Source organism: Rissa tridactyla, chromosome 4, assembly GCF_028500815.1.
Source record: "Rissa tridactyla isolate bRisTri1 chromosome 4, bRisTri1.patW.cur.20221130, whole genome shotgun sequence".
Taxonomy (NCBI): Eukaryota; Metazoa; Chordata; class Aves; order Charadriiformes; family Laridae; genus Rissa; species Rissa tridactyla.
This window is the reverse complement of record NC_071469.1, coordinates 94,507,108-94,528,974: the sequence shown is the minus strand read 5'-3', so window position 1 is coordinate 94,528,974 and position 21,867 is coordinate 94,507,108. Positions and strand designations below refer to the sequence as shown.

The 21,867-nt window shown below is 59.5% G+C and overlaps 3 protein-coding genes across 3 annotated transcripts; all 3 read left to right on the top strand.

Moving 5' to 3' along the window:
* The first annotated feature begins 755 nt into the window (after positions 1-755).
* DHODH (dihydroorotate dehydrogenase (quinone)) lies at positions 756-5,517 on the top strand. The gene is made up of 9 exons (XM_054201159.1): positions 756-783; positions 1,075-1,278; positions 1,707-1,906; positions 2,107-2,189; positions 2,734-2,921; positions 3,377-3,490; positions 3,843-3,996; positions 4,070-4,229; positions 4,381-5,517. The coding sequence occupies exons 1-9, from the start codon at positions 766-768 to the stop codon at positions 4,445-4,447; spliced, it is 1,188 nt and encodes a 395-aa protein (XP_054057134.1). The 5' UTR covers positions 756-765; the 3' UTR covers positions 4,448-5,517.
* A 1,731-nt stretch (positions 5,518-7,248) lies between these two features.
* On the top strand, positions 7,249-9,322 carry LOC128909461 (haptoglobin-like). The gene is made up of 5 exons (XM_054201160.1): positions 7,249-7,437; positions 7,662-7,723; positions 7,893-7,994; positions 8,243-8,317; positions 8,516-9,322. Exons 1-5 carry the CDS (start codon positions 7,433-7,435, stop codon positions 9,277-9,279), a joined length of 1,008 nt encoding a protein of 335 aa, XP_054057135.1. The 5' UTR covers positions 7,249-7,432; the 3' UTR covers positions 9,280-9,322.
* Positions 9,323-10,275: 953 nt separating this feature from the next.
* Positions 10,276-20,770, top strand: DHX38 (DEAH-box helicase 38). The gene is made up of 27 exons (XM_054200012.1): positions 10,276-10,466; positions 10,553-10,955; positions 11,496-11,680; positions 11,838-11,942; positions 12,369-12,534; positions 12,644-12,762; positions 12,876-12,952; positions 13,154-13,309; positions 13,984-14,145; positions 14,231-14,338; positions 15,260-15,372; positions 15,476-15,613; positions 15,865-16,051; positions 16,142-16,327; positions 16,749-16,889; positions 17,077-17,187; positions 17,263-17,379; positions 17,630-17,737; positions 17,855-17,967; positions 18,506-18,714; positions 18,793-18,947; positions 19,025-19,180; positions 19,256-19,390; positions 19,468-19,593; positions 19,976-20,071; positions 20,240-20,361; positions 20,507-20,770. The coding sequence occupies exons 2-27, from the start codon at positions 10,618-10,620 to the stop codon at positions 20,589-20,591; spliced, it is 3,714 nt and encodes a 1,237-aa protein (XP_054055987.1). The 5' UTR covers positions 10,276-10,466; positions 10,553-10,617; the 3' UTR covers positions 20,592-20,770.
* Positions 20,771-21,867: the final 1,097 nt, after the last annotated feature.

The window sequence follows — 21,867 nt, the reverse complement described above, 5'->3', positions numbered from 1 at the left end:
GCTCACAGGAGGCAGCACTGAATGCCTTCCCCTTTGGCGGCACGTTCTGCCCCAACCCGCTGGCAGGGCATGCAGAGCGACACGGCGTCTGTGGCTGTGCCAGCTCCTTTCTTGTGGGGGAGCTGAGGTTGGGGGGACCTGGAGGGGACCCCGAGGGTGCAGGTGGCAGTAACTCCTCACCCCTGAACGAGGGGAGGGGAGATCCCTGGGCTCTGCAGCTGGGGTGGCACAGCTGCTCCCTGACACCAGAGGGGCTGCTGAGCCGCGCCTGCCCTCTTCTGTGTAATGTATGTGTACATAACACTTTCACACACTTTTCTTTGAAGTTTTTGTCGATTTGTATCTTATGGGTTGGTTCCTAATAAAGCGTGGGCTCCTGAGCAGCGGTGTCCGAGTGGGCCGGGGGGGGAGATGCTGTTATTCGGGGGGTTGCACAGCGGCAGGACCTTCTGCTCCCGGTGCGCGGCCGTGGCAGTGCCCTGCGTGGGGACAAGGCCGCTCCGCGGGCGCTGCCTCCCCGCGGCCGGGCGCTCGCTCGCCCCGTCCCGCGCCGGCGCCGGGGTCCCGCTCTGGCCCCGCCCCTCGCCCGCCCCTGGGCGGGGTCAGCGCCGTCTCGCGCCAGGCTCCACCCCCCCCGCCGTTCGTCCCGGGATCCGGCCGCCCGCCCCGAGTCCCGCTGCGCCTCCATTGGCTGGGAGGGCCCGGCCTCCGCCAATCATCGGGCGGGGCTCCCGGAAGTGCCCCTCCACGTGGCGGGCTGAGCAGATGGCGGTGCCGCTGCGCGTGAGCGCCCGGGGGGCGGCGGGAGGAGCGGGGACCTACCGGACGGGGCGTGATCGGGGGGTCGCGCTTGGCCGGGGGCGGCTGGGGCTGGAGCGGGCAGTGCAGCGGCGGGGGGAGGGATGGGATGAGGGCGGGGCAGGGGGCGGGTGCCGGGATGGGGTGCCGGCGGGGCGGGGTGGCGGTGCTGGGGCGGGGTGCCGGGATGGGGTGCGGATGGGGTGCCGGTACCGGTAAGGGATGTGGGATCGGTGCCGGGGTGAGGTGCGGGCACGGTGCTGACCCCTCGTTCAGGGGCGGCTGCGAGCGCTGGCGGCGGCGCTGGGCGGCTGCGGGCTGCTGCTGGGCTCGGCGCTGGCGGCGGGCGACGAGCGGCTCTACACGGCGGCGGTGATGCCCGCGCTCCGCGTCCTCCCCCCCGAGGCCGCCCACGGCCTGGCCCTGCGCGCCGCCGCCCTCGGGCTGCTGCCATCTGCCCGTCCCGACGGCCCCGCGCTGGTACGGCTCTGCGGCGGGGGACACCGGGGTGGGGTGGCCAGGGCGGGGGGTGATGGCCGGGGGGAGCAGCCGGGGCGGCGGCGGGTGGCGGGAGGATCGCAGGGCCCGGGGGGGTGGGCAGGCAGACGTGTCCCAGAGTGACTCCAGACCCGTCGAGGTCCGTGGGGGGCAATGAGCTCTGCCCGCCGGTGGAGGTGCCCCACAGGGCTGCTGGGGTGGCCCAGGGTGCAGGAGATGGCCCTGGTGTGGGTCCCCCGGGGCAGGCAGCCGAGGAGGACACCCTGTGGGGCAGAGGGGATGGAGGGGAGGGGGCCGGGGTGGCTCCTGCGGGGGCTGGAGCGAGGCCCTGGCTGTGGCTCCTGGTGTCAGTGGGCTCTAGCCCTCCTGGCTCCTGGCTGCCAGAGTGTGACCCGGTCCCTGCCCCGCAGGAGGTGCAAGTCTTCGGCCAGCGGTTCCGCAACCCGCTGGGCCTGGCAGCTGGCTTCGACAAGCAGGGCGAGGCTGTGGACGGGCTGTACAAGATGGGGTTTGGCTTTGTGGAAGTAGGGACTGTCACACCTGAGCCCCAGGAGGGGAACCCCAGACCCAGGGTCTTCCGGCTGGTGCAGGACGAGGCGGTCATTAACAGGTGGGATCTGAGGGTGGCTGCTCCGCCGTGTCCCACGGGCTGGGGTGGTCCCGGCCTTGTGGTCTGTGCTGTGGTTGCTCTTGGGTTGGATGTGCTGAGCAGAGCTGCAGAGACCATGTATCTCCCTCACTTTTCTCCTGTGTCCTGCTCAGGGCTTGTGGACACCAGCCCAGCCCTGAACCTCGTCTCTTCTGGTGCAGGTACGGATTCAACAGCCACGGCCACGCTGCAGTGGAGCGCAGGCTGCGGGCCCGCCAGGACACACAGCTCAGGCTCACTGGTGGTGAGACAAGCTTATAAACCTTTGCTCTTGGTGTCCTCAGGGTGGGTTTGGGGGTCTCCCAGGTAGCTGTAGGCTGGGAAATGTGCGTAACACCAGTGTCCAGGCACAGGAAGGCCCTGGCCAGAGCGGGGTGCGCTCAGACAGCAGGAACCCTATTGGGGCTGTAGCCTCTCCCCCTTGGGACTGTGACCAGGCACCTTTCTCCTGCTGTTTTCTCTGTGATAGAGGCTGCGCTTGCTTCTCTGGGCAAGACATTTCTGCTGAGACTGGCCAAAGCCAATAGGGCCCCATCTGTGCAGTTTCCAAGGGCAGCCTCTGCTGGGTGGTCAGGCTGGAGGCTGTGGTGCTGGAAGGTGCTGACCGGGGCAGCTGTGATGATGCTCCTGTGGCTGCAGGACAGTCCCAGGCCCACCCTCGTGAAACATGTGGGCTGCATATCCCTGTCTTGATTTTAGCTGGTCCTGGGGCCTCCCTTGTCAGGCGCTCTGGCCCCTTAGGTGGCGGTTGGTCCTGCCGCACTGGTTCAGCCATGTCTGTGTTCCAGCGGGGATGCCCCTTGGAGTCAACCTGGGCAAGAACAAGAGCTCTACCAACGCTGCAGCTGACTACATGGCTGGGGTCCGGACGCTGGGCCCTTTGGCTGACTACCTAGTTGTGAATGTGTCCAGCCCAAACACTCCAGGGCTGCGGGACCTGCAGGGCAAGGCTGAGCTGCGGGACCTGCTGACCAAGGTGGGTGACCCTCACAGCCAGCCCAGACCACACCTGCAGCACTGGGTGCCTCCCATCCCCTGACTGTTCCAGCCAGTGGGTTTGCCCCAGCGCAGGGAGGAGCATGGCGGGCAGAGCCACCGAGATGTCCCTTGATCAGCTGCTGGTGCGGTGTTCACAGGGTGCCGTGCTCCAGCAAAGGGCATGTGAGCAGTGAGGAACTGCCCTCTGCTCCGCTCCGGCAAAGGGGCAGCGAGCCACCCACCCCACAGCACTGGGAGTCACTGTGGTCCTGTGCAGGTCCTGTGTCCCTGGCCCTGTGCCGTAGGGTGCTTGTCCCATCGGCTGGGGACATGTAGGGAGAGCAGGGCCTGTCCCTCTGCTGCCTGTGGCGGTGGGTGCGCTCATCTCCCTGTCTGGGGCAGGAGGTGTTCCCCATGACACACTGCTCTGTGCCCCGACATGTCCCCATGCAGGTACTGGCGGAGAGGGATGCGCTGCCCTGCGAGCGCAAGCCAGCTGTGCTGGTGAAGATTGCCCCTGACCTCACCACGCAGGACAAGCAGGACATCGCTAGTGTCATCTGCGAGGTGAGGAGATGGGACGGGGAGGCTGGTGAGGAGCCGGGCTGGTGTGCCTTCTGCCCTCTGCACAGCACGGGGGCAGGACCCCACTGCTCCCGACAAGTCACCTCTCTGAAGGGACAGGAGGACCTGCAGCCCTCTAGCTGCCATAGGGACGGTGTCCTAGGTAGCTCTCAGTCTGTGAGGGCCTCTGTGCATCACCTGGACCTTGGGGACAGTCCAGGCAGTGAGGGGCAGCTGCTTTGTCCCCATGCATATTGCTGAGGTGCTTGCCAGGGGCGTCCTGGCCTGGCAGCCTGGGGTTGAGTGTGGGGGACTGCTCATGGCGGCTGTGTCCTCATGCTGCTGCCCGCCTCAGCTAGGTGTGGACGGGCTGATTGTCAGCAACACCACAGTGAGCCGCCCCAGCAGCCTCCGGAGCAGGCAGCGCACAGAGCCCGGGGGCCTCAGTGGGAAGCCCCTGCGGGAGCTCTCCACACAGACCATCAGGGAGATGTACTCCCTCACCCGAGGTAGGGGCAGAGTAGGGCTTGGGGGCGCCTGCTGGCATTGCCCGTGCTCTCCTGACCCCGCGCCTGCCCACAGGCCGGGTGCCCATCATCGGCGTGGGTGGGGTGAGCAGCGGGCGTGATGCCCTGGAGAAGATCCGTGCTGGAGCCTCGCTCGTGCAGATGTACACAGCGCTTGTGTACCACGGGCCGCCGGTGGTGGGGGTGGTGAAGCGGGAACTGGAGGAGCTGCTGAGGTGAGTGGGGAGCCAGGCACCTCCCCAGGGAGTCCCTGGGCCCAGGGTGGCTCTCGGCAGCCGCGTGCTGGAGCACGAGCAGTGGTACCACGGGGCCGAGCCGCAGTGCCAGGCTGGCCCAGCCGTCACACACATCCCTATCCCTGGTTAGGGAGCAGGGCTTCAAGAACGTCATGGAGGCGGTTGGAGCAGATCACCGGTGCGGAACCAAGATCTAGCCAGGAGGAGCAGTGGCCAAGCAGGGACAGGACACTTCCAGTGCTGGTCAGGCTGGGACTGAGCTGAGGTCCTGGTGCCAGCCCCTGAGAAGGGTCAGTGATGGGCGAAGCTGGGGCTGCACTGGTGGGGAGCAGGGGAGGGGGGCCTCCACACTGGTGCCTCTGTCCAGGGCCGTATTTTGGCTTTTCTGTGGCTGGGGTCCCCAGCAGAAACCAGTGCTGGGCAAGGCTCTGCTGGGTGGTGAGGAAGGCCGCTGAGGGGGACAGCCCTGTGGGTTGGAGGCAGTCCTGTGCCCTGGTTCCTGCTTCAGTGCTTCCCCGTGGTCACACACCTCCCTGCCCAGAGCCATGGGCCAAGCTGTCCCTTCTGCCAGGGACCCCGCAGCCCGAGGTGCCTGCTCTGGCTGGCGCTTGTTCCTCCTGCACCGCAGCCTCCGCAGGAGTGTCTGCCCTCCTTGCCCTCCTCCCCTCTCCGCACGTGGTCCTGTAACAAACCCGCCAGCCCCGGGTCCTGCCCGAATATCAATAAATGTTTGGCTCACCTGGTCCTGTGTGCTGCTCTGGGGACATCCCTTGGGTTGGAAGGATGCAGCCTGGCTCTCCTCAGCCAAGCAGGATCAGCTGTCTTTACATTGTTCCCGATCAGTGCATCTTTTCCCAGTGATAGAAGCTGCAGGGTAAGCTGGGCTCTGGGATGGATCCACACAAAGTTCAGCAGGGCTCCCCTTGAGGAGACCTCTGCCTGAGCCTGGGCCCTTGGGAGGCGCTGGGCACCGTTTCTTCCCTTTGCTGCCGGTATGCAGATGTTTGGAGACAGCTGTGGTTATGCCCTGTCACTCGTTATGGAAAGGCACTGTTTGTTCATGCTTTTGGAAGCTCTCGGTTTTGTATTTGGGGCCTCTGGCATTGGCTGCTGCTTTCCTCGGACTCCCTGTGGTCATCTTGGGCCTTTCTTGAGCAAAACATCTTGATCTGGACATGGTGTTCCCTCTTCAGTCTCTCGCAATCCACCCTGCAGAGCAGGATTGCGTCAGAGCACTTCACCAAGCCTGTTTACAGGAGCAGCACTGCTGACCCCACTCGCAATGGCCCTCGGCTCACATCAGGGCTGTCACCTTCTGCACCAGACCCTTTGTTTCCTAGCTTCTCTGCTTCGGACAGGTGGCACTTACTGCTGCTCTAACAGGGATGTGACCTGGTCCGTTGGCCGAGGTTTTGATGTGCTTTCTCTGGAGAGCGCCCGGGAGGCACTTGCTCCCAGTCCGAAGGTGACTGTCATGCCTGTGGGATTGTGAGCTTGAGTTTCACCTTGTCCCACAGCACTCTTGTCTGTGCTCTGCAGCTGATCCAAGACTGTGGCTTGGAGACATTCAGTGCCTTGTGCTGCCACGGCAGTTGCCGGTGATGTTGGCCTCGAGCATGGCCCTGCGCTGGCATAGCCCGGTGTGTGGTGTGCGGTCCGTGCCCCGTGGGCAGGCTGGGGCAGCTTCCCGCACCTTCCTGCTGGCAGTCCCTTTGCCTGAGCTAACCTTGAGGTAGTTTTTTCTCCCCCTGCCAGGGCATGGCAGTCTCCTGTGGAGGGACAAGCCTGCTGCAGTGGGACAGAGCTATCTAAGCCTGCTATCATCAAATGCCACAGCACCTTTCTAAGTGCTGGCATGGTTCATGGATCGGAGCTGTCAAGCCCTGATGCATCCTGTGCTGGATTCTAGCCTTCTGTGCTCCAAGGGTGGCTGGATAAGTATGACTGGTGCTGGTCCAGAGGTGTCAAGCCCTGCATTGTTTAGGGGAACAGGTGCCCCATGAGATGAGAAGAAGCTTGCACAGGATGGAAAGGCTCCTTCTGGGGTGTCTGGGGCCACACACAGATGTCCGTCCTGAGCCTGAAGGACTGGAGAGTCCGAGGGGCAGGAGGGGCTCTAGAGAGACCCCCACCAGGCCAGGCTTCGATGGCTCAGGGCTGGGGCTGGCCCCCCATGTTCCAGACGATTTTGGGGTGGCCTCCCTGCGACACTGTCACCCTGGGGTAGGTAAGAGTGTCGGTGCCTGTCCCCTCCGCGCCATGCTGCCCCTCGGTTGTGCTCCTGCTGGAAGCAGACTCTGCTCGTTGGAGCAGGCTGATGTGCTCTGCCTGGCGCCCTTGCTGCTGGCCTGCCACATCCAGCTGGGCACGGGCCAGCGATCGCCGCTGCGAGTTCCCGTAAGGCTGGGCTGGGCCCTGGCCTCTGCTGACAAACAACCTGCACCCGAGGGGACGGGGGCTGCCGGGAAGCAGGGCTGGAGCCTGCTGGGCAGGAAGGGGTGGGTGCTTGTGGGAAGAGGTCAGCTTGGCCGCAGTCCCTCAGAGCCTGCAGTGAGCTGGCATGGGACATGCTGCACCCCTAGGCCAGCCGGGCTGGCACTGCCCAGGGCTCTGGTAGCCCCGAGCCCTGCTGCACCCCACCTTTGTGTCTGTCAGGGTGTGCCCCGGTGGTGGGCACAGCCAGGCACAGGATGGGATGGCTCCTGTGCCCCAGCTTCACCTGCCAGCACCGGGGCGGCTGCCTGCACCCCGTGGGGCTGCCGCGTGCCCCCACAGGGACTGCTCTAAGTGGTGGCACAGGGCAGTTTTGCAGGGAGCAGTGGCTGTCTCTGCTTTCTGTGAACCTCAGCTGGTGTCACAGCGCCAGGGCACCAGCGTCTGCAGCCAGATCCCTCCCTGCATATTTGTAGCTGCAAAATCCCAGAAACTCTTGGCGCACTGGCTTCCCATGGGGGCTTGGGCAGGCTTCCCGGGAGCCTCTGCCAGGCCGGCTGTGAGCCAGGTGGGGCTTTTTGTGCTCCTCCTGCTGGGAAAGGTGCTGGCTGCATACAGCAGGTCAGGAGGTCTGGGAGCACACAGGTCTGCACCAGGGCGAGGGAGGTGGCAATAAAAGGGATCAGGAGGGAGCCCTGAACGGCATCGGCTTGCAGAGGAGGCTGCTGTGAGGAGAGGGAGCTACAAGCATGGGGTGAGCATTGTTGGCACGTCCCTGCACATACTCGGTGCTGTGTCTGTCTGCCTTGCCTGGCTGAGGACCTGGCCCTGCGGTGGGCTGTGGCAGGAGCTGCGTTGGGACTGAAACGTTCTGGGTCCCAACACTGCAGACATCCTCCACAGCAGTAGGGTCCAGGTATGGCCCAGGTGACTTCTCCAGGCTGTTTCTCTACTGAGTGTGCCCTCTCTTCCCTGCAGACCTGCAGTGCTGCTGATTGCTGGCCTGGCCTGGACTGTGCTGGAGACTGCAACTGCCTCCGGTACCTTCCAGGGCAAGGGTGGGAGCACTGGGGCTCAGATGAAGCCAGGGACAGCTTGGCAGGGAGCAGGCATGGGGCAGGGAGGACAGGACTGGGGAGGGACCTGCCAGAGCCGGGCGCGATGTTCTGGGCTGGGTCCTCTGGGAAGCTGAGCATCCTCTGTCTGCAGAGTGGAGCTGTGCAAAGCCTGCGGAGATTGAACATGGCTATGTGGAGCACCTGATCAAGTACCGCTGCAACCCGTACTACCAGCTGCGTGGCTCCGGTGATGGTGAGGCATGCGGCACGGGCACAGCACCCAGGGACGGGGCTTGTCCCCAGCTCCAGGGGATGCATGGGGCTGCACCGAAGCTGCATGATGCAGCTCCCCTCCACCTTCCCACCTTCCTGGGGGGGACGAGTAGCTACCCCCACTCCCCCAAGCCCTGGGGAGTTGCAGGTACCTCTGCACCTCCCTGGCTGTGGGGTCCATCCCCCGCCTTGCGGGGCAGGGGTGCTAACTCTGGTTTCCCTCCAAAGGCACATACAAGTGTGATGAGGATCACGCGTGGGTGAGCCCTGAAGCTGGCAAGGAGGTGCCTGTCTGTGAGCCAGGTGAGCGCAGAGCAGCAGGGGCTGGGGCTGCAAGGGGCAGAGTGGGTGGGAGGCTGTGAGGGGTCTGCCTGGGCAGCTGAACGGGCTCCTCGCAACCCCGATCCTCAGTGCTGCTCCCTGGGGCTGCTATGGGCCAGGAGGCAGCTGGCGCCTGCCGGCCTCAGACAGCTCATCAGAGCCCTGCTCTGCCCTATGCAGTGTGTGGGAAGCCGAAGAACCCCCCCAGGCAGATGCAGCGCATCATCGGGGGCCTGCTGGCTAGGAAGGGCAGCTTCCCTTGGCAGGGCCGGCTAGTGACCCGCCACAACCTCACCGTGGGGGCCACACTCATTGGTGACCAGTGGCTGCTGACCACGGGCAAGAATGTCTACCTGAACCACAGTGAGGACACCAAGCCAGAGGAGATCGCCCCTACGCTGCAGCTCTTCCTGGGCAGCCAGAAGCAGCTTTCCTTGGACATCGAGCGTGTGGTGCTGCACCCCGGCTACCCAGAGGCTGTGGATCTGGCCCTGCTGAAGCTCAAGCAGAAGGTGCTCCTTGGAGAGGAGGTGATGCCCATCTGCCTACCCCAGAAGAACTACGTGCGTCCAGGGCGGGTGGGTTACGTCTCAGGCTGGGGCCGAGGTGCCACCTTTGCCTTTCCCAACATGCTGAAGTATGTGATGCTGCCTGTGGCAGAGGGCGAGAAGTGCAGGCAGTACTACGAGGCACGGAATAAGTCCTACGGGGTCCACCCCATCCTCAGCAATGACACCTTCTGTGTGGGCATGAGTGAGCTGCGGGAGGATACATGCTACGGGGATGCCGGCGGCGCCTTTGCCGTGCAGGACCCCGATGATGACACCTGGTACGTGGCCGGCATCCTCAGCTATGACAAGACCTGCACGGCCTCCAAATATGGTGTATACGTGGATGTGCAGCGTGTCCTGGACTGGGTCAAGGAGACGGTGGCGGCCGGCTGAGGCAGGGCTGTGGGGGAATAAAACTGCTCCACACCCAGCTGCAGGCTCTGTCTGTGCATGGCGCTACGGGGGCGTGCCTGCGTGTGTCTGTGCGTGGGGGTTAGCGTTGTGTGTGCACCTGCCCCTTGGAGGGGGTGCCTGTGGGGTCCTTGCAGGGCTTCCCCTGGGGGGGTGGCGGAGGGGCCTTGTCTGCAGGGGCTGCCTGGGGCTCTGTGGGGTTCTTCCCCCCATCGCCCCCTGTATGCGTATGACTGGTGCTGGTCCAGAGGTGTCAAGCCCTGCATTGTTTAGGGGAACAGGTGCCCCATGAGATGAGAAGAAGCTTGCACAGGATGGAAAGGCTCCTTCTGGGGTGTCTGGGGCCACACACAGATGTCCGTCCTGAGCCTGAAGGACTGGAGAGTCCGAGGGGCAGGAGGGGCTCTAGAGAGACCCCCACCAGGCCAGGCTTCGATGGCTCAGGGCTGGGGCTGGCCCCCCATGTTCCAGACGATTTTGGGGTGGCCTCCCTGCGACACTGTCACCCTGGGGTAGGTAAGAGTGTCGGTGCCTGTCCCCTCCGCGCCGTGCTGCCCCTCGGTTGTGCTCCTGCTGGAAGCAGACTCTGCTCGTTGGAGCAGGCTGATGTGCTCTGCCTGGCGCCCTTGCTGCTGGCCTGCCACATCCAGCTGGGCACGGGCCAGCGATCGCCGCTGCGAGTTCCCGTAAGGCTGGGCCGGGTGTCTGTGGGGGTCTCCCCGATCCCTCCCGTGTGTGTGTGGGTACCTGTGGGGTTCTCCCCTCCCCGTGTAGGGGGGGGTGTCCTTGGGATTGTCCCCATGCCCCCCGCGTGTGGGGGGTGTCTGTTCTCCTTTCCCTCCGCCCGGGTGTCGGGGTGTCCGCGGGGTTCGCACCCCGCTGTCTCTGGGGGTCTCCCTGGGTGTTCCGGCCGCGCCCTCCCCACCCGGAAGTCGTCCCGTGGCCACGTGACCACCTACGGTATCTGCACGCCGGAAGTCCTCCGAGGGACGCGTAGCGTGTCTTGTCTAGAGGTGGTTGGACTCTATGGTGGTTGCTACCCCTATAGGCTCTGGCCGCCACGTCTATGGTGCAAGTGGGCTAGAGCGGCTCGTCTGGCGGAGCACTGTGGGGCGGCCATGGCGGCGCTCGGGGAGCTAGTTTACGGTCGCTGAGGCAACTGCGAGCAGGTGTGGGGGTTGTGGGAGCGGGGCGAGGAGCGGCAGACCGGGGCAGCCCTCCGGTACCGACCCTCCCGCTGACCTGTGCCTCGCAGGCCTCATGGGTGCCCGCCGCGGCCCGGCCGCCCGGCCCAGCCAGGCGTGGTAGCGGTCGGCGGTGATGGCCATGGCCGAGGCGAGCGAGGAGTCGCTGCACCGGCTGGCGGGGACGAGCCCGGACGCCGAGGCCGGCGGGCTGGTCCTGCGGAACCGCAGCGCCGCCGCCGAGCAGCACGTCTTCAAGGCGCCGGCGCCACGGGCGTCCTTGCTGGGCCTGGACGTGCTGGCGGCCCAGAAGCGGCGGGAACGAGAACGCGAGGAGGAGGCGGCCGGTGGAAAGCGGTCCCGGGTCTCCTCCTACAAGGACTGGGAAGAGGGCCGTGACGAGGCGGGCAGCCCCGAGGAGGAGGATGATAATGAGGAGACCGATTGGAGCAGCCGGAATGCTCGCAAGGACAGGTAGGGTCAGCGTGGGGCTTCCCCGTGCTGGTGATGGCACTGGGTGCTTCACAGCCATTGTGTCCACACCAGGAGGAACGAGCATGAGTGCAGGGTACGAGCACTGTCAGCTTCTGCAGGGGCTGCGCTCTGCAAGAGGCAGGGCCATAACCTCCTGTGTGGTGAGGAGGCCTGGAGATCTCCTTGGGGGTGGACGATGGGGCATCTCTGTAGATCTGAGAAGGTCCGGGAAAAGCTCTTTCACTGGTGCCTTCCCTGAGGCGTTATGGGCAGGAGTGCTTTTAGATGGTGTTAGGCCTGCAAACACCAGCCATCCTAGTTGTGAGACTGCCTGCCTGCTTCCTTATGCCTGGAGGCAGTGGCCTGCTGAGAAGTGCATGACTCTGAGAGCGGACGTGGTGGGCTGTTAGCAAAGGATGGAGAGAGCACTTTTAACTATAAGCTTCTGCTATAGCAGAGGTTAAAACTGCAATTGTATGAGACAAGTCGAAGGCCAGCTATTTCTCATCACTTTTGAGCTTTTCTGCTCTACTTTTCCAGGCATTACCGTTCTGTCCGTGTGGAAACGCCTTCCTACACAGGGGGTGTCAGCGAGGAGTTTTGGGAACGCAGCCGACAGCGGGAAAGGGAGCGTCGGGAACATGGTGTCTTTGCGTCCTCCAAGGAGGAAAAGGAACGAAAGAAGGAACGCAGGGATCGGGACCATGATCGTAAACGGGACCGCGGTAACTGCTCAAAGATCTTTGTGGCTCTTCCTGCTTAGGGTTTGGGCTTTTCCCTCAGGCTGTTTGTAGTCCTTAGCTAATGTTTGTGCTGTTTTCTGAAGCAGACTTGGGAAGCCCGTTTGTGCACTGGGCGCCTGATCTTACATTTTTTTTGCAGAGGAGCGGGACAGAAGTCGTCATAGCAGCAGGTCAGAAAGAGATGGCTCATCGGAGCGGAGCAGCAGGAGGAGTGAACCAGAGAGTCCCAGACATCGGCCCAAAGGTAGGAGTGGGACCCAGTAAGAGTTCTCATGTGAGACCTAACAGGAAGGGGCTTGTACTTTTTTTTTGTTTGTTTCCTGCTGGTTTTGTCAGGATAAGTGTGGGTAGTAAAGCCTGTATCTTTTAATATTTGTGGTTAGGGCAAGCATAAAACTCCTAGCTTGACCTGGGTCTGGGAGCAATCTGCCAGCTCTGTGTGTGTGAAAATCTGGCTGATCTCTGTGCAGTGGGGTCTACTCTGGGTCTATGTGTTAGAAAGGTGGTCCTTTGACAATTTTTCTTGGAATTGCTGGGTTGGCCCCTTCTCTTAGAGGGAGGGCAAATGGGTACCCTCTCTTCATGCTCCTTTCTAGAAGGTGTAAGGTGGCTCCAGGTGCCTGGGGTCACTGTTTGAACATCAGGTGTCAAACCCCATCTCCTCTGCTAGATGCAGCCACGCCGTCTCGCTCTAGCTGGGAGGAAGATGATAGTGGCTGCAGCAGTACCCGCCGCTCACAGTGGGAATCTCCCTCACCCACGCCTTCCTATCGAGACTCAGAGCGCAGCCACCGGGCATCATCGCTGCGGGACACAGACCGGAGAGACCGGGACAGGTATCAGTGCCTGGGGCTGCGCCTATGTTGAGCTGCAGAAAGGGGAGGGTGTGTGTAAGAGTAGCGCCTGGCTGTGGGCACCAGTTCCTCCCTCATGCTGTTTTTTCAGGTCTGTGAGGAGCAGGTACTCGGATAAGACGCCACTGCCCACCCCATCATATAAATACAACGAGTGGGCTGACGACCGGAAACACCTGGGGTCCACGCCTCGGCTGTCTAGAGGGAGAGGTGAGGAGCCTGGGCTGGGCTGCCTAGGGTGGGCAGCAGGGGAGTCCCCTTGCCCTGGAAGGGCTCTAGGATTTCCTCTGGAGCAGCCGGACTGACCGGCTCACCCTCTCCAGGGCGGCATGCAGACGGGGAGGAGGGCATTGCCTTTGAGACGGAGGAGGAGCGGCAGCAGTGGGAGGACGACCAGCGGGTGAGAGCCCGAAGGCGGGCGAGGAGCGGGCCGGGCAGCGGGTTCGGGGCTACTGGGCTGGGCCGCGGGGCCGCCGCTGGCCAGCAGGGCGAGGGGGGGCGGGGGGCGGGCTCCCCCCGGCGGCCAAACCGGGAGCGGCGGGAGGGTCCGGCCCTGGGAGCGGGGCCGGCAGAGCTCAGGGCTGCACCTCTCCCCTCCCAGCAAGCCGACAGGGACTGGTACATGATGGATGAGGGCTACGACGAGTTTCACAACCCCTTGGCCTACTCCTCTGAGGAGTACGTGAAAAAGCGCGAGCAGCACTTGCACAAGCAGAAGCAGAAGCGCATCTCAGCACAGCGGCGGCAGATCAATGAGGTAGGAGAGAGATGCGGGGTCAGCTGCTCTGAACACGTGGGCACTGCTTGTTTCACTGCCCCTTGAGAGATGCGCTTGCTGGCAGCAAAGGCTGGGCCCTTGCTCTCGGATGGAGGATGACAGTCTGTGTCCTGGCCCAGACTGAATGAGGGCTCACAGGGAAACTATTGTTAAGCTCCCCGAGAAAGTGCAGCCCTGCATCTCCTGTGTGGAGCAGAATTCGCAATCGGAGTGACTGCGGTGGATCGCAGTGTCCAGGGCAGCAGAAGTGCAGAGGGCTATGGTCCTGCTATTCTGGGGTGTGAATTAGGTTACTAGGATTGTCTGCTGTTGGCACAGTGGATGCTGGGGGCTGCTTCCCTCAGCACATGAGCAGGATTACGTCCAGGCTTCCTGGCTTATTCCGAGTATGGTAGGGGCCTTGTGGACAATGTCTGTCCTACATTTCCTTGGAGACAATCCTGTTGGCCATGTGAAACAAATGTATTTGTCATACCCTGCTGCTTCCAGTTACTGTTTCTTCCCTAGTGCTTACTTTCAAGCTCCCTACGCTGGAGCTATCAGTTTCATCCTATTGTCAGTGCAGGGCCTAAACTTGAGCTCAGTGTTCTGGTGTGATCTCTCAGGCTTCCTGGGGGGCTTCTCTATGTTTTCTGATAAGTTGTTTCCTGCAGGATAATGAGCGCTGGGAGACGAACCGCATGCTGACCAGTGGTGTGGTTCATCGAATTGAAGTGGATGAAGATTTTGAGGAGGATAACTCTGCTAAAGTGCATCTGCTGGTGCACAACCTAGTGCCCCCTTTCCTAGATGGACGGATTGTCTTCACCAAGCAGGTAGAGACTGTGGCTGAAGGTGCTGGTGGCAGGGAGCCCCACAAGAGTGAGCTCTCTGTACTGAAGCAATACCTCTTTCCTCTAGCCAGAGCCAGTCATCCCTGTCAAGGATGCCACCTCAGATTTGGCCATCATAGCCCGGAAAGGCAGCCAATTGGTGCGGAAGCACAGGGAGCAAAAGGAGCGTAAGCGGGTATGCTGTGACTTTTTGGCTTACTACCCCACTGTACATGTTCTGTAGTGCCTCACAGGCTTTGTTTGGAGTTTGCAGAATACAGGCTTTGGCAGCAATGGCGATAAGGAGTTCGTATTTTTATGATCTGGGATATCGTGGCAGCCCAGCTCATTGCATTGTCTCATAAGCAGCTGCTGTGGTATGATTCCCTCAGGCACTGTGTGGGACGTGAATCACTGTGCACTTGTGTAGTGGAGTCTGATCCAAAGGACATTTGGATCATGGGAGAAGAGGGAAGGTGGAAGAATGCAAGGTAGCTTAGGAACAGTCAGTATGGCAGCAAGATATATCTTGTCATGTCTCAGCAGAAAAGTTGTGAGGAGGAGTATGCAGCAAGGTAGCATATTAGCTTTTGGGGGTGTTTTCTAGGGACTTTCTGCAAAGCTTGTGTTGTAGCTGTGAGGAAAGCACAGCTGTGTTCCTTGTAAATTGAAACTGAGCTGGATTTGAGCTGCATATGCTATGAGTGAGACGGAGGTGGAAGCTAAACTGAGAGAGCAAACAGCGAGCTGGGAGAGAGGCCTGTGAGCGCTCATCAAGAGCAGGAAGATTATCTCTTGTTCAGATTTGTGTAGGTTTAAGTTAAAATTTAATGGAAGAGTCAGCAGCTGGAACCATTTTCTTAGGAGGCAGTTGGTCATCCTGTGCCTGAATCTGTGCATGTGCATCATGTCTCTGTATCCAGACCAGTGTCTAAAAGGTCTGTTCGAGTTCGCTTGGAAGAGGGGGGCTTGATGTAGGAATGGGGCGTATGTTCTGCATTGTAGCATTGGGGATTCGTGGGGCTAATATTCTCTCCTAGTCTTGTGGGTAGGATTGGAGAAGAATGATTTGTCAGTGCTTGCTGTAGCAAAGTTATGCTGCTCTCCGTCCTTCCAGGCTCAGCACAAGCACTGGGAGCTGGCAGGCACAAAACTGGGAGACATTATGGGGATCAAGAAAGAAGAGGAGAAGGATGAGATGGTGACAGAAGATGGCAAAGTGGATTACAAGTAGGAGCTTGCTTTGAATTACTCCTGCTTAGCCAGTGACGGGTGCTGGAGGCATAACAAAGTGTATGGAGAGGCAGTTCCAGGACTTCTGGTGTTTTCTTAGGACTGAGCAGAAGTTTGCCGAACACATGAAAGAAAAAAGTGAAGCCAGCAGCGAGTTCGCCAAGAAGAAATCAATCCTGGAGCAGAGACAATATCTGCCCATCTTTGCTGTGCAGCAGGAGCTTCTCTCCATCCTCAGGTATGGCTGCTAGGGAGCTGGTCATAGAGCATCCCCGGGGCATTGGCCTACATCTCAGGAACCCAAGTGGGAAATTCTAGATACATGGTGCATTTGGAAGCTGTACCCTCCAGACACAAAGCCCATTGCTTTGTGTGGTTGGTGGCAGCTCTCCCACTTGAGTAAGATGACACTTGGGTGGCCAGTCAGGGCTGTGAATGCAAAAGCCCTTCTTTGTGGTGTGTGAAGAAATACTTTTTCCCTTTCTTCAGAGACAACAGCATTGTGATTGTGGTGGGGGAGACGGGGAGTGGGAAGACGACTCAGCTGACACAGTACCTCCATGAGGATGGCTACACTGACTATGGCATGATTGGCTGCACCCAGCCTCGCAGAGTGGCGGCCATGTCAGTTGCCAAACGGGTCAGTGAAGAGATGGGGGTGCATCTGGGCGAGGAGGTGAGTCTGGCAGTGGGTGCAGGGGTGCAGCCTGATGACAGTGGGTGCACGGGGCTGTTGGAAGACTTATTAGTGTCTCTGCCCTCCCAGGTGGGCTATGCCATCCGCTTTGAGGACTGCACATCCGAAAAAACGGTGATCAAATACATGACAGATGGAATCCTTCTTCGTGAGTCACTGCGAGAGGCTGACCTGGACAACTACAGTGCTATCATCATGGATGAGGCACATGAGCGCTCACTCAATACGGACGTGCTCTTTGGCCTGCTTCGGGAGGTGTGTGTGAGCCTGGACTGGAGGACAGCAGCATAGGGCACATGAGCTGGTCTTCGAGCAGAGTATTGGCAGGGACAGCCCTTCTCTACCAGGTCTGGGAGAGGGAAGCAGAGCTGCCACATCTCTGCACTTATTGCTCCAACATCCTGGTCTCTGGTTCCAAGGGGTTAAATCTCCTGTAAGTGCTGCCAGAGGCTTGCGGGCTAACTGTCAGAAACTCTAGGTAGAGAGATTTTTGTTGCTTATGGCTTCCCGGACTGAGGTTGGCAGGTATTTAACTGCACAGATGATATCACATCTGTGTTCCCTGGCGTAAGTGGCCGTTGCCTCTAGAATACAGCAGAAGCTCTGTCCTGTGCCCTTGTCTCTGCAGCCACGCACAAATGTCCCTTCCTTATTGTTCCTTTCATCTGCTTTCTAGGTGGTGGCCCGACGCTCAGATCTGAAGCTTGTTGTCACCTCAGCCACTATGGATGCAGATAAGTTTGCATCCTTCTTTGGGAACGTTCCTATTTTCCACATTCCTGGGCGCACTTTCCCTGTTGATATTCTTTTCAGCAAGGTATGGTGAATGTTGCAGAGGGAAGCTCTGTTGTGATGGGAGGGCATTGTGACTTGGGTGTACTGTACTCTGTGGTGGACAGAGAAGACAGGAGGAGCAGCCATGCTACTACTACAAGGAGTAGTCTTGCACACAGGATGGGGCAGGTGAGATTATTGATGTCTGTAACCTGGGCTGTGCCTTTCAGACCCCACAAGAGGATTATGTGGAGGCTGCAGTGAAACAAGCCCTGCAGGTCCATTTGTCTGGTGCTCCTGGGGACATCCTTGTCTTCATGCCTGGCCAGGAGGACATAGAGGTGAGCTGCAAGGGCAGGCACTGTTCTACCCCCTTGTTATTTTAATCTTATGTTTACACCCCTCTTTGTGTCTAGGTGACCTCAGAGCAAATTGTGGAGCACCTTGAGGAGCTAGAGAAGGCACCTGCTCTTGCTGTACTGCCTATCTATTCTCAGCTACCATCGGACTTGCAGGCCAAGATCTTCCAGAAGGTGCTGATGTGTGCTCTGTGGTAGGAGTGGGGACAGGGGAAACTAGTGCAGGGAGGACTGCTGAGCCTGAGTAAAAGGTTCAGACATGCCTTTTGTATTGCACGTGAGGGTGAGAGAAAGCATGTGCCCCTGCTCCACTTCCCAAGAGTCACTCCTGTCCTCCTGGGTTCTGTGTTGCTGCTCTGCACTCTTCCTCAGTGCTGCAGACGCCCTTGCCCAGGGATTTGACTGATGTGCAGTATGCTTGCAGGCTCCGGATGGGGTCAGGAAGTGCATTGTTGCCACTAACATTGCAGAGACCTCACTGACAGTGGATGGCATCATGTTTGTGATTGACTCTGGCTACTGCAAGTTGAAGGTAAGCCAAGATTTCATGTACTGTTACGTCTGTCATCTCTAGGGTTGGGTTGACGGAGTTCTGTGGTAGTGACCCAGACTTCCTTTTGCTTCAGTCTGTTCTTCTTGTGCTCTGCAGGTTTTCAACCCCCGTATAGGCATGGATGCGCTGCAGATCTACCCCATCAGTCAAGCCAATGCCAATCAGAGGGCAGGCCGAGCTGGACGAACAGGCCCAGGCCACTGCTTCAGGTAGGAATGTCACTGGTGTTCTGTCATATCTGCAGCTTGGCAACAGGTTATATTTTTTTTTTCTTTTCCCCCTCACTGGAGCTGTTCATTACTTTGAACTTCTGTGGGGATGAGGGCAGTAGGCAGGCCTTGAGGTCTTCTCTTTTGGAACCAGCACCTCTGCAGAGGCATGGATGTACTCCGGTTTCTTCCCTTACCCATCTTCACTTGTGGCTGTTCCACCCTTTTTTCTGTCAGGATAACAGACAAGCCAAAGGCAGCTTTCTCAAGGCTTTGCTTTGAGACTGGCCTGCACCCAGGGAAGGACTGTGCTTGAGAGGGGTGTACGCTGTACTGCAGCCCAGGCATCCTTATGTGCTGGGGAGGCCACACTTTGGCCAGGGTCGAGGTTCCTCCCTGTGGTCCTGCTGGATGGCCTGGCTGAGTGCAGAGTTGCTGCCCCGTGCCATGCCTGGCTGGGTTGGGCAACAGCTGGTGAGTCAGTAAGGAACGCAGTGGCTTGAACGGGAGGAGCATGCTCTTGGCATCTGTTCCCCAGGCTCTACACCCAGAGTGCCTACAAGAACGAGCTGCTGACAACTACGGTGCCCGAGATCCAGCGCACCAACCTTGCCAATGTAGTGCTTTTGCTCAAGTCCCTGGGTGTGCAGGACCTGCTGCAGTTCCACTTCATGGATCCGCCTCCTGAGGACAACATGCTGAACTCCATGTACCAGCTGTGGATCCTGGGGGCCCTGGATAATACAGGTACTGGCTACTGGGATAAGCTGTCAATCCATGGGACCAGGACCTGCCCAGCTGCTGATCCCTATGCTGTTCCTACAGGTGGTCTGACCTCAACAGGACGTCTCATGGTGGAGTTCCCACTGGATCCTGCACTCTCCAAAATGCTCATTGTCTCCTGCGACATGGGTTGCAGCTCTGAGATCTTGCTCATTGTCTCCATGTTGTCTGTGCCTGCCATCTTTTATCGGCCTAAGGTACCTGTTTGCTCTTTCAGCAGTTTGGGGCTTTACTCTGACCTTTGACTAACCTGTGTTCTTTGCTTACCCTTCAGGGCCGAGAGGAGGAGAGTGATCAAGTGCGGGAGAAATTTGCTGTTCCAGAGAGTGATCACTTGACTTATCTGAATGTTTACCTGCAGTGGAAGAACAACAGCTATTCCACACTGTGGTGCAACCAGCACTTCATCCATGCCAAGGCCATGCGGAAGGTGAGGCTGTGGCAGAGAGGCTGGGGGAGGGAGCCTTACGCAGGAGAGGGGTCTGACTGCCACACACCTTTGCAGGTGCGGGAGGTGCGTGCCCAGCTCAAGGACATTATGGTGCAGCAGCGGATGAGCTTAGCATCCTGTGGTACTGACTGGGATGTTGTCAGGAAGTGCATCTGTGCAGCGTATTTCCATCAAGCTGCAAAGCTGAAGGTGAGATGTCTGTGCTCGTCTGGGGGCTGAGAGGCCCTGTCTATGAAGTGGTGGGCTAACCACACTTGTCTTTGCAGGGCATTGGGGAGTATGTGAACATCCGCACAGGCATGCCCTGCCACCTGCACCCCACAAGCTCTCTGTTCGGCATGGGCTACACACCAGATTACATTGTGTATCATGAGTTGGTCATGACCACCAAGGTGAGCTTGAGCTGAGGGCTACCAAGAAGGGTGAGGAGCGCTCTGAGGGAGATGGGAGGGCTTTGCTGTGATACTAGGATCTGTCAGAAGGGCGGTTCTCAGCCTATCTCATCTGTACCAACTAGGCATGTCTGTGTCATCTGCAGAGCCCTGTTTGTACCTTTCCCAGTGTTTTTCCTGGCCTATGTGGGACATGTTTGAACTTCTTTGCGGTCTCACCAAGTCCAGCCCATAGCAGCTTCTGAGGCCAGGAGGAATTGTCTGGAAGGTGTATAGTCCCAGCCTGAGAAAAGTCGGGGAGGGAGAGAGCTGCCGTGGCTCTAGAAATGGTGCCCAGGCCCTGAGAGTGCCATCCCGCTACCCTTTCCTTCTTTCCCTGCAGGAATACATGCAGTGTGTCACTGCTGTGGATGGAGAGTGGCTGGCAGAGCTGGGCCCCATGTTCTACAGTATCAAACATGCTGGCAAGTCACGCCAGGTGAGTCTCCTGTCCAGGATGAGCTGGCAGACAGCAGGCCCGCTGCATGCCTGTTTTAGTGCAGTGTGTGTGTGCTTTGACATGGAGGCAACAGGCCTGTAGCCTTGCAGAGAGTCTGCTCCTGGCCAGCCCTCTGCCTGTCTCTGACCTGCTTCTGCTTTGCTCCAGGAGAACCGCCGCCGTGCCAAGGAGGAAGTGTCTGCCATGGAGGAAGAGATGGCTTTGGCTGAGGAGCAGCTGCGTGCCCGTCGGGAGGAGCAGGAGCGCCGTAACCCACTGGGCAGCGTGAGGTAGGTGCTGGCCCTGCCTGGCCATGGGTTGCCTCCTTAAGAGTGGGAGTAGTGAGCTGCGTGGAGAATCCCAACTTCCCCGTGGGTGTTCTGGTGCAAGGAAAGGTTGCACATTCCACTAATCACCCCTGTCCTCTCCTGGCAGATCTACTAAAATCTACACCCCTGGGCGGAAGGAGCAGGGGGAACCCCTGACGCCACGACGCACCCCAGCCCGCTTTGGCCTCTAAGAAGGCAGTGCCCGTTGCTTTGAGGCTTAAAGACTTCCAGGAGCAGCTGAGCCTTAGGAGAGTGCCCAGCTCCTCTGATCACTGTACTCTGTGTGGTGCTCTACAGCTTGTGGTCCAGGAAGGCTTTGGTGCTTGGCACTAATTTTGCTACAGAACAGAAATAATTTTATTTGTTTAAAGGTTGTCAGTCTAATCCTTGCTTTGTTTTGTGCTGCTTCTTGTCCTGGAGGTGACCGTTGAGTGGAGGCAGCCCTGCAGAATCGTGCAGGGCTGGTACTGTCAAGTTGTTGCCCTGTAGAGTGTGGGATAAGGCACAGAATTACACTGCCCTAGAGGGCAAAGACAGCCTGTCCCTGTCCCAGCCCTGTCCCATCCTACTGCAAAGGCAGTTTGCCCACAACCCAAGCCCTGGGCCCGCAGCCGGTGCCCTGCTGCCCCCGTACGCACAGGACCATGGGGCCAGCCCTGTTTGAGGCCAGGCTGTGCCAGGAATTCCGCTCACCTTCGGCTGCCCACGCTTGTGCTGCTGCTTATGTGTTCTGACTGTGACGTACGTGTTTTCCTCCTGCATCCTGCCCAGTGTGTCTTGAAGATGCCTGGAGGAAAGGAAGGGGAGATGCAGTGGTGCAGACAGTCCTGATCTGCTGGCCTTGCAGGAGGTTGGGTAGTCCAGCAGTTGTCCATCTGTGCCATACACCCCTGCTGGCAGCAGTAACTGCTGTGCACAGAGACCTCAGCCCTACTCCCCATGTTGCCCGCTTACTCCTTTTTGCTTGTCAGCTCTGTGGTCTGCCTGATTTGCCACTGGATCTTGTCCCCTAGTTTCTCATTTGACTGCCTGCAAACAAGGCGTGAGCTGAGCGAGTTGGTGTGAGGAGAAGGCAGCCACCTGCCTCTCTTTACTCTGGTAAGGCTTCTTGCTCACATCTGCTCCTTCACATACTGGCTGATGTTGACCAGCACCAGCTCCTTCTCCTGGTTCCAGCCTGCTGCTATCAGAGCATGCCAGAGCGTGGGAAGAGCGCAGAGTTTCTACCTGGAAAGAATGACCCCCTGTGCCACGTGTGAACTAGCATGTGGTTGCTCTTCCCAGCCTCTATGAGCCCAGGATTGAAGGCAGTTGGAGAGACCAGGCTGGCTGGGGCAGCAGCCTTTGGGGCTGAGCAGAGGGTCTGGAGATGCCGATGCCTTGAGAGAGCTGCTCTGGAGAGGAACCATTACCTCAGCACTGCTGGCTGTGAGCTTCTGTCATAACATGGTAGTTCTACGCTGAGGG